General features: G+C 39.7%; 1 protein-coding gene across 4 annotated transcripts; it reads right to left on the reverse strand.

Annotated features, from left to right (window-relative positions):
- Positions 1-967: 967 nt before the first annotated feature.
- Positions 968-9,656, reverse strand: LOC139536311 (docking protein 5-like). 4 transcript variants are annotated; one of them, XM_071336741.1, is made up of 8 exons: positions 6,652-7,262; positions 5,812-5,974; positions 5,525-5,632; positions 4,930-5,044; positions 4,665-4,784; positions 4,120-4,309; positions 3,285-3,402; positions 968-1,109 (listed from the first exon to the last, which is right to left on the reverse strand). In XM_071336741.1, exons 2-8 carry the CDS (start codon positions 5,872-5,874, stop codon positions 1,044-1,046), a joined length of 780 nt encoding a protein of 259 aa, XP_071192842.1. In that variant the 5' UTR covers positions 5,875-5,974; positions 6,652-7,262; the 3' UTR covers positions 968-1,043. The 4 variants fall into 4 exon arrangements, with proteins under 4 accessions (XP_071192842.1, XP_071192841.1, XP_071192845.1 ...); XM_071336740.1 differs by lacking the exon at positions 6,652-7,262 and having other exon boundaries at positions 5,733-5,952; XM_071336744.1 differs by lacking the exons at positions 5,812-5,974; positions 6,652-7,262 and adding an exon at positions 9,021-9,656 and having other exon boundaries at positions 4,930-5,632.
- Between the last annotated feature and the right edge of the window lie 1,637 nt (positions 9,657-11,293).

Below are 11,293 nucleotides of genomic sequence, written 5' to 3' on the forward strand. Positions count from 1 at the left end.
TCTGGACAGTATGTGTAGTGGCGCAGCGGTCTAAGACACTGCATCTCAGCGCAAGAGGCGTCACTACAGTCCCTAGTTTGATTCCAGGCTGTATCACATCCAGCTGTGATTAGGAGTCCCATAGGGTGGAGCACAATTGGCCCAGCGTCGTCAAGGGTTTGGCTGGGGTCATTGTAAATAAAAATGTGTTATTAACTGACTTGCCTAGTTAAATAAAGGTTAAATGTAAAACATTTAAATAGTATGTTGTCAATCTTGTGCCGTGTGCCTGAAGCCGAGGCCAGCCAGATTACAATCTTGGCTTTAATAATTTTTAATAACTCATTTATTAACATTAACATTAATAAATTCAACAGTAATGTACAGGTAACTGACAAAATAAAGGAAACACCAAGTGTCTTATAGGGCATTGGGCAACCACGAGCTGCAAGAACAGCTTCAATGCACCTTGGCATTGATTCTACAAGTGTACACCATTCTTCCACCAGAAATTTGGTGTTTTGTTTATGGTGGCTTTAAAATGCTGTCGCATGCCTGCAGAATCTCCCATAATTGTTCAATTGGGTTGAGATCTGGTGACTGAGACACACACACTTTAAACCCCCTGTTCTCCTCTGAGACCCCTCTTTCAAAGTCACTGAGATCTCTTCGTATAGCCATGGTAGCTAAAATAATGGGAAACTGGGCATTTTTACACATGATCCTAAGTATGATGGGATGTTAATTGCTTCATTAACTCAGGAATCAAGTGTTTACTTTATTTTGGCAGTTACCTGTACTATTAAAATCAAAAACTAATATTCACACAAACTATCAAAATGCAAAAAGCAGACTAAAATGGATAACTTTGATAGTTTTACCTAAAAATATACTGAAGGATTCCAGTACATAAATATGTAGTCCTTGGTGTTTACATAATTCCTTCATATCTGAACATTGTTTCAAAAAACAACTATGACTATCAAACTGATATACAGTGAATATATTTAATCTGATTTCAAATGGGATCAAGGATTGTGACTGGACCATCAGAATCAGCAGTGTCAGCACAGAGTCCAAGGTATTGTAGACTCTCTGGTTCTCCTCTCCGTACCTGTCTTCCTCTCATCCTAAATGGGTATGGAACACATTTTAAGGGTCATTCGATTGAAGATGCACGGGCAAAAAAACAAGACAATGGAAGTGATAATGCACAGACTGCTGACACTGCTGACACTGCTGACACAATGTTTTAATACACATGGATATGCAGCAGGTGGCAGAGTTCTATCTCATTTCACAAGCGTCTCAAGAGTATGAGAGCTGATCAAGAATCAGCCCCCCTTGTCCATAATCTGATTTAATTTTCAAAACATTTAACAGTCAAAACCGATCCAAGGTCAGCACTCCTGTGCAGTGTATACTCTGAGACACATTTTGAATATGGTCCTAGACAGGGTCGTGCTACCACATTTGGGGCCCCGGGGCACCGACCTCCGATTTCTTTTTGTTTGTTGTTGTGGAAATCAGCTAACGTACTGCATTTCACCACATTTTGCCATGGTGCAGAGAGAAAACTAGTTTTATAATGCTATTCTACACATTTTGTCATGGTGCAGAGAGAAAACTAGTTTTATAATGCTATTCTACACATTTTGTCATGGTGCAGAGAGAAAACTAGTTTTATAATGCTATTCTACACATTTTGCCATGGTGCAGAGAGAAAACTGGTTTTATAATGCTATTCTACACATTTTGCCATGGTGCAGAGAGAAAACTGTAGTTTTATAATGCTATTCTACACATTTTGCCATGGTGCAGAGAGAAAACTAGTTTTATAATGCTATTCTACACATTTTGTCATGGTGCAGAGAGAAAACTAGTTTTATAATGCTATTCTACACATTTTGTCATGGTGCAGAGAGAAAACTAGTTTTATAATGCTATTCTACACATTTTGCCATGGTGCAGAGAGAAAACTGTAGTTTAAAATGCTATTCTACACATTTTGCCATGGTGCAGAGAGAAAACTGTAGTTTTATAATGCTATTCTACACATTTTGCCATGGTGCAGAAAGAAAACTGTAGTTTAAAATGCTATTCTACACATTTTGCCATGGTGCAGAGAGAAAATTGTAGTTTTATAATGCTATTCTACACATGTTTCCATGGTGCAGAAAGAAAACTGTAGTTTAAAATGCTATTCTACACATTTTGCCATGGTGCAGAGAGAAAACTGTAGTTTTATAATGCTATTCTACACATTTTGCCATGGTGCAGAGAGAAAACTGTGAATTTATAATGCTATTCTACACATTTTGCCATGGTGCAGAGAGAAAACTGTGAATTTATAATGCTATTCTACACATTTTGCCATGGTGCAGAGAGAAAACTGTGAATTTATAATGCTATTCTACACATTTTGCTATGGTGCAGAGAGAAAACTGTGCAGTTTTATAATGCTATTCTACACATTTTGCCATGGTGCAGAGAGAAAACTGTGCAGTTTTATAATGCTATTCTACACATTTTGTCATGAGGCTAAGTGTCACGCCCTGACCGTAGATTGCTTTGTATGTTTCTATTTTTTTGGGGTCAGGGTGTGATGTTGGTGGGCATTCTATGTTTGTATGTCTAGATTTTGTATTTCTATGTTTTGGTTTTGGTTCCCAATCAGAGGCAGCTGTCTATCGTTGTCTCTGATTGAGAACCATACTTAGGTATTCTGTTTTCCCACTTTTAGTCGTGGGTGGTTATTTTCTGTTTAGTGTTTGTATCACCTGTCAGAACGGTTTCGGTTATTCCTTTTGTTATTTTGTATTCAGTGTTCAGTTTCGAATAAATAATATGAACACGTATCACGCTGCACCTTGGTCCTCACCTTCTTCCTCTGAATGCTGTTACACTAAGAGAAAATGTTGCCGTTTTAAAGCTAATTTCCTGCAATTCTGCACCTTCCAGGGTTGTGGGCCCCTTGGAGGTCAGGGCCTGAGTGCTCATTCAATAATAGAGGAGATTTGTCTTGATTGTGTCATGCTTGACTACATTATTTTGGGGAGATTACAGCAGTTAAGCTGGGCAGTGTAGGTTACAGGCACAATAAGACTATGTGAATTAGACCTGGGTTCAAATACTATTTGAAATCATTGCAAAAACTTCAGCAGTGCTTGATTGAGTTTGCCTTGATTGAGTTTGCAAACCCCACCCACCTGGCACTCCAGGCAGATTTAAGCAAATGCTGAAAGTATTTTAAAGACTTCAAATAGCATCTGAACCCAGGTGTGATGTGAAAGTGGTTAACATACACAGCATAGCCAGTCCTCTTGCTCCACAGTGGCTAACACTGCCTCATTCACTCTATGATAGAGCCGTTCTCCCTCTGGTGTCTGAAAGGTGAAGAGTCCCTCTCCAGTGTCACACATCCTGGGGAAAATACAGTTTACCATTCATTCTGTGAATGGCCTATGAAAAATGTATTTGGTACAGACTCCTAATAGTTACTGACACTTTCAAAAAACAATCATAAATAAGCATTAGCAAATATTTATATGCTTTACAATCCACAAGAATTATAAAGCATATAATTGCTTATTCACTAAAGATATTATTTAGTGTAATCCAAAAGTGTTTCATAATTTTAAATAACACTTTCCCTTGAGGACCTCTGACTGGTCAAAGGGCTGTATCGGTATCAACCGTGTTACGTTCACCTATTAAGTCATTTCAGATCAGCTGTTTCAGAGCAGTGGTCACTGGTAATGGAGTAGAGCAGAGTGAAGTCCTTTGGAGGTTTGGGCTTTTTCTAAATGATCTCTCCTTCCTCACAAGTATGCACTAATCACTTCTCTTCAATGATTAGAAATGAAATGACTGGTATAGTAAATATGTCTATTCCCAGTAGCCCATGTCCAAAGAGTCCCAGGACAGGGTATGAACCCTGCATCAATCCTACCCCTAGCAGTATACTGTACACACCTCTTGGTCTATGAGGTCACTTATGTATTTAGATGTATGATGTACGGCTCTGATTCTTAGTCAACATAGAGTATCCAATAGGAAGACAGCTACAAACTATGTTGAATTGGTTATACAGTATATACATTACATTGGTTAATAATGGTTTTATACCCAGATCCTCACCTCCCAGCTTCAAATGTGAACCAGTTTTGACCTCGACCGTAACGGCGAAGTGACCGCAGTGGCCAGGATGTGATTTTGAGACCAGGGTTCTGGGTGTCCCACAGCAAGAGAGTGTCACAAGTGATCTGAAGATTACATTCCCCGTAGAAATCCATACACTGTGATGGCTTCATGAATACGTGGAACTGCTCTGGAAAAGAGAACAGAATACATTGATTAGCCAGAGACAAGGTGCGATCTGTGGTATTTATTTTTGTAGTTTAAACTAATTACATTGAACAATGTTACTTACATTATGTAATTTATAGTTTGAAAATGTCGTTAAATATTTAGAGCTCCTATGAATGTGAGTGCCTTTTTTTTAATTTTCGAGCCCCATCCCTCAGCTTTATATCACGCCAAGTGTTGTCGGTTTGTTGTTTTTCAGATGAAAGATCGGGCCTTTAAAGCATGTTGCTCATATTTTTCGACCCATTTATTCAAAGCATTTGATCAGTATAGTAGCTTGTGTCGTTGCTGGAATATTATACGAACGTGGTCTACACCTCTGTGATCTCGATGTAGGTTCATGTTAAATAGGACTGGCTCCTCCAAGGTCAGGTCAGTCATTTTAGCCTCCAGACATTCCATTTGTAGCACTTTGCACCATTCCTTGGCGTCCAACTCTGTGAGGAGTTGTTGAACGAAACGCGTTTAGAATGTGTTATATTTGTAAATCATTTCTATTTGTAGTTAGTTGTGTTGACAAAATAAGTTAGTTCAATTCAGTTTAATTCAATACAACATTAAGTTCATGTTTCCCAAACTCACCTGAATCACATGCGAAAGCCTTTGGTGAGTCGTCATTGAAAGTCAGAACCACAGCGTGTTTCTTTTTACCCTGTGGGGGTCTGGTAACATTTCTTATTTTTGTGAGGTCTGTCACCTGGGAGAATATAGTACACATGACACAATAATGGCCCTGTTTGTTGCTCCCGAAAGTGCCCTTCAATAATAAAGTTTTCATTATATAATAACAACCCTTCAACCAACACAGTCTTTATCAGATTGTTGAAACTATAGAATTACCCATATAACTTTTAATAGGATCTCTGTGGTTGAAATATAGTTATTTAATATCTACAAAGCCACAAAGCTATATGTCAATTTAAGCTCACGGCAAGCAAACAGTGAAATCTTCTTTATACTTCTAAATATATATCTCTTCTCATTTTGTTGTCGAGACCCTGTGGTACATTTGAGTGTGCAATGACTCTCATTTTCACAAATCAACAAAATAACCACAACTCTCAATGTTATTGATAATCATGGGGGGGGGAAACAAAACAAATCTCCAAACAAGACCACAGTGGTACACCACTCCAGTATTTCAAGACCACTCCAGTATTTCAGTTTGATTGCCTACTTTGTGGTGACATTGGCAGTTAGCCGCCTGTTCATTTGAGAACCTCTCCAATCTCTTGGGCCCTTTACTGGAGTCTCTTCTTAGAACAAGCCAGCACCTCCGATAGATCTGGACAAAAGAGAGAATGATTGAGAAAAGAGTTCATCCACGTTGGGTCCATTGACTTAGATTAAATTGGTCTGAGGCTGGTTTGAAAGCAGGCACTTACCCATAAATGCTTGCTGCGAAAATACACATATCCCTGTTTAACAATGTCATTAAAATACAAATCCATTGCTTGAACCCACCATCAGACACTCATGCTTGGGAGAAACTGGCACACAGAAGTCCCTTTGCTCTCTCTTTATCATGTGTCTCCTCTCGTCTCTGATTTGACAATACAACGCAGTGTAACGCAGGAGTATCGCTGTAGCCCAATGCTCATGGGACTATTATGGGACTGATCTCCTTCTGTGATGTAGATATTATGGGTGAGGCGGTTGGGGGGGGGGGGGGGGGGTGCAGACGAGAGTGAGAGAGGGGGAGAGGGAGAGAGACAGCGAGTCTGAAGTTTATATTCGGTAGGGAGGGATCTAGTCCAAAGAACCAGGATTCTCACAGGACCTCTAATTAGTAGCCTGTCAACCTTGAGACTTAAATATAAACACAAATAAATATATCCTCGATCAAACCCTGTCTCTGTCTGTTTTCCTATTTAAGTGTATCGTGTTAGAAGCAACTCTTCCAACCGTTGCTAGGGTACATTCTAGCCTCCTCAATTTCAACTCTGGACCTAGAAGTCACTTCCACTGCCTTTTATTATTATTATTATTTCCCCCTAACCCCACCACCCCTCCCCTAATTGGAGTAAACTGATGGACAACAACATCTAGGCTTCTACTTCCAGCGTATACATACTATATTCATATTACAGACACAGTATATTTTACATTAGTTATCTTTTGTTTGTTTTTAGTCCGATCCTTCAGCTACCCTCAACTCCTTTGATTTCTATTTGCCATATATTTTTCAACTGTGCTGTGATGTTTCACAAAAATTCGGAACCTTTCTATTCTCATAGATTGTAATTTAAAGAAACATTTTTTTCTAAGAGTATTATATTATCGATCGATTAACTTTCAGATCACCCAGCAGTGCTATTTGCAGAGTTAACTCCAGGTAAATCTTCAGCCATTCCTGAACCTGCGAACAAAAACAAGCTACATTTGGACAGTACCAAAACATATTATCTAATGATTCTGTCTCTTAGTAGCAAAATCTGCAGAAATTAGATGGTTGTATCCCCCATATATACAGTAGCAGTCAAAAGTTTGGACACACCTACTCACCTCCAGGCTGTTTAAGGGCAATTTGACAAAGAAGGAGAGTGATGGAGTGCTGCATCAGATGACCTGGCCTCCACAATCACCGACATCAACCCAATTGAGATGGTTTGGGATGAGTTGGACCACAGAGTGAAGGATTAACAGCCAACAAGTGCTCAGCATATGTGGGAACTCCTTCAAGACTGTTGGAATAGCATTCCTCATGAAGCTAGTTGAGAGAATGCCAAGAGTGTACAAAACTGTCATCAAAGCAAAGGGTGGCTACTTTGACGAATCTCAAATATAAAATATATTTTGATTTGTTTAACACTTTTTTGTTTACTACATGATTCCATATGTGTTATTTCATAGTTTTGATGTTTTTACTATTATTGTACAATGTAGAAAATAGTACAAATAAAGAAAAACAGCAGGTTCCAGAATGAGTAGGTGTGTCCAAACTTTTGACTGGTACTATATATACGAATTTTGTATAATCATTTAAATTGAAAAACTGTGTGTCCACTGCCTTGTTTTGAACATTGATTACTCCTCTAATCAGGGACCGATTTAGACCTGGGCCACCAATTAATTATCAGGTAGAAGAGGAAAACAGCAGGTTCCAGACCTCATAGGGTAACAGCCTATTTAGCCCTTTCCCAAGCAGGATTACCCCTAATGCAGACTTCGACTATGATCCAATATGTTATCCTTGTTTTGAACAGGATTACCCCTAATGCAGACTTCGACTATGATCCAATATGTTATCCTTGTTTTGAACAGGATTACCCCTAATGCAGACTTCGACTATGATCCAATATGTTATCCTTGTTTTGAACAGGATTACCCCTAATGCAGACTTAGACTATGATCTAATATGTTTTCCTTGTTTTCAACACACACAGTCATCCATACAATAGTTATCTTCAGACCACATGTCATTCCAACTCGCCAATGAAATGAGAAAATAAACTGTACACATTCCTTTACACATGCTTGAAATTGAATGAGGACTACCAATGCAGTATTACTTACAGTTATTTTAAAAACAGCCCATTATACTCAGGCATATGTCTATGGGGTGTGAGGTTCACAAAGTCCTATTTAGTAGGCAGAGTCATCAATTGCTAATGCTAATTCAAGACCTGTGGCCTCTTGCTACCACTACTGCCAACGTCAGCTAACTGTGAGAAACATTTACACACATACCGATGACACGGGCAGTCGTGTGGGCGTGTATAAACAGCATTGATACCATACACTCAACAACTCTTAAAATATAGACTTTTCAGTCTGACTTTAAACAAACTATAACTTATGAAGGCCTTATGAAGCTTCATAGTCCTTTATAAGGCCTACATAGATGCTTCACAAATCATTTATTAGAACAATGATCATGCTATATACTGTATATGAACCCAAGTTTAGCAAAGCCCGGATATATGACATTAAAACTTGAAACTAAAAACAGATAGTTTACATCTGTTGATCAATTATTTGTATGGCATCTACGTAGGCTTTATAAAGGGCTTATGAAGTTTTAATCTAGCTGAAATGTATGCACAATGATGATGGGAACACATAATAGGCTAAATGAATAAAAAACTATTAGTATGTATTAGCAGCTAGTCATGAAGTCATAGGCTCTGTCCTGCTTCTCTTCTAGCCTGCTTCCCAGTAGGCTTTTTGAGTAGGAAAGGAGTCGAGAATAGGAAAGGAGTCGTTGATGGCCTATGCTCCCAAAGCAGCGATGCGCCTAAGCGAGTAAGTAGAACAGTAAGAATAGGACGTTTTGTAGTATGTGACATTTCTTAACTTTGAGTCAGGATGCCACACTCATTTCTGCTTTTCATCTAGTATGAATTTTCAATATACCTAATTGCCACTTTTTTTGTAAGGAAAACTATTTCACTTTTGTTGTACGTAATTATAGGTCATATTTCACAGAAATATGGAGACACTGGAGAGTTACTTTACTAGAATGTTCTAAAAATAGTATGTAGTTTGGTTAATAGATAGTCAATATTTTAGTAAGCAGTAGGCTAGTAGAGAATTCAGTCATGGTCATAGTGAAGGACTATTTATCAGTACTTCCTCTTCCATTAATTATTGTACCTGACTCAAAATTACAATGTATATTGACTGATAAGGATCCAACTAGTTAATAAAGAGCTATGTTAAGATGATCTTACCACGGTGATCACACCTTATTCATGCCACCCTGCATCACACTGCTGGCTTGCCACTGAAGCTAAGCAGGGTTGGTCCTGATCAGTCCATGGATAGGAGACCAGATACTGTTGTTGGAGGTGGTGTTGGAGGGCCAGTAGGAGGCACTCTTTCCTCTGGTGTAAAAATAAACAACAATCCCAATGCCCCAGGGCAGTGACATTGCCCTGTGTATGGTGCCGTCTTTCAGATGGAATCTCTTATTGTAAGACTAGGGGTGTTAACCCTGGTGTCCTGGGTAAATTCCCCATCTGTCCCCCATGGCCACCTAATCATCCCCAGCTTCCAATTGGCTCATTCACCCCCCTCCCCTGTAATTATTCCCCAGGTTGTTGCTGTAAATTAGAAGATGTTTTCAGTCAACTTACCTGGAAAAATAAGGGTTAAATTAATTATGCCTCTGATACACCAGTCACAATACCTCTGACTTTCACAGGACCGCATAGTGACCAGCCCCGGATTCAAATAGTATCCTACGTTGTGTTTGCCTGGAGTGTCAAATGTGCTGGGACGGTTCCGCTGTCCACTGTGCCAGGCAAGCTCAATTAGTCTAGACTACATCACTTTCAACAGCGTATACTCTTATTATGCATAGCCTTGTACTCACAAAGCAACAAATTACATTTGTTTTGAGTTCAGCTCCACACGCATTTCAGGTGAATGACACTTGGCAGCGTTCCAAAGCAAACAGCATGTTGAGAAACCGAGGGTAAAGTTACTCTCACCTTTGTTATAACACTTGCCAATGTTTTTGTGTGCTTTACGTCAATGCTTTGAGTTCAAAACTTGTGAAATAGCAGAACATGAGGAAAATATTGAATCTGTGTCAATCAGGTGGTGACAGACAGTCCCCTTTGGGAAAACACATACCGTAAACATGTTGCATGTGTACACAGTGTGATATTTTCAATGGGGGATTTTTTTTTTTTTTTTTGGCAATCTGGTCCTCTTAAACTGGGACTTTAGTCAAATATCATGATAGGTGAATACACTTTACTTAAGAGGCCACCAATAAGGTCACACATACAGTGTTGTGCAGTCATGCTTCAAATACAGGATCTCCATTATATGTAGTAAAAAAAACATACAATACATTTTTCACTTGAGGTGTTATGAATCTACTTAAAAAGGCATGTTAACCCTCATAACCTATTTTACATACATACAGTGGGGAGAACAAGTATTTGATACACTGCTGATTTTGCAGGTTTTCCTACTTACAAAGCATGTAGAGGTCTGTCATTTTTATCATAGGTACACTTCAACTGTGAGAGACGGAATCTAAAACAAAAATCCAGAAAATCACATTGTATGATTTTTAAGTAATTAATTAGCATTTTATTGCATGACATAAGTATTTGATACATCAGAAAAGCAGAACTTAATATTTAGTACAGAAACCTTTGTTTGCAATTACAGAGATCATACGTTTCCTGTAGTTCTTGACCAGGTTTGCACACACTGCAGCAGGGATTTTGGCCCACTCCTCCATACAGACCTTCTCCAGATCCTTCAGGTTTCGGGGCTGTCGCTGGGCAATACGGACTTTCAGCTCCCTCCAAAGATTTTCTATTGGGTTCAGGGCTGGAGACTGGCTAGGCCACTCCAGGACCTTGAGATGCTTCTTACGGAGCCACTCCTTAGTTGCCCTGGCTGTGTGTTGCGGGTCGTTGTCATGCTGGAAGACCCAGCCACGACCCATCTTCAATGCTCTTACTGAGGGAAGGAGGTTGTTGGCCAAGATCTCGCGATACATGGCCCCATCCATCCTCCCCTCAATACGGTGCAGTCGTCCTGTCCCCTTTGCAGAAAAGCATCCCCAAAGAATGATGTTTCCACCTCCATGCTTCACGATTGGGATGGTGTTCTTGGGGCTGTACTCATCCTTCTTCTTCCTCCAAACACGGCGAGTGGAGTTTAGACCAAAAAGCTCTATTTTTGTCTCATCAGACCACATGACCTTCTCCCATTCCTCCTCTGGATCATCCAGATGGTCATTGGCAAACTTCAGATGGGCCTGGACATGCGCTGGCTTGAGCAGGGGGACCTTGCGTGCGCTGCAGGATTTTAATCCATGACGGCGTAATGTGTTACTAATGGTTTTCTTTGAGACTGTGGTCCCAGCTCTCTTCAGGTCATTGACCAGGTCCTGCCGTGTAGTTCTGGGCTGATCCCTCACGTTCCTCATGATCATTGATGCCCCACGAGGTGAGATCTTGCATGGAGCCCCAGACCG

Source organism: Salvelinus alpinus, chromosome 12 (assembly GCF_045679555.1).
Source record: "Salvelinus alpinus chromosome 12, SLU_Salpinus.1, whole genome shotgun sequence".
NCBI classification, from domain to species: domain Eukaryota; kingdom Metazoa; phylum Chordata; class Actinopteri; order Salmoniformes; family Salmonidae; genus Salvelinus; species Salvelinus alpinus.

What these genes read in the sequence shown, in the direction of transcription:
- LOC139536311 (XM_071336740.1), bottom strand. Translation starts at nt 5,798, where the DNA reads ATGGATTTGTATTTTAATGACATTGTTAAACAGGGATATGTGTATTTT. An exon ending in ACTGCCAATGTCACCACAAA is followed by an intron (nt 5,045 to 5,524) that starts GTAGGCAATCAA and finishes ATATTCTCCCAG; the next exon opens with GTGACAGACCTCACAAAAAT. An exon ending in AAGAGGACTGGCTATGCTGT is followed by an intron (nt 1,110 to 3,284) that starts GTATGTTAACCA and finishes ATACCCATTTAG; the next exon opens with GATGAGAGGAAGACAGGTAC.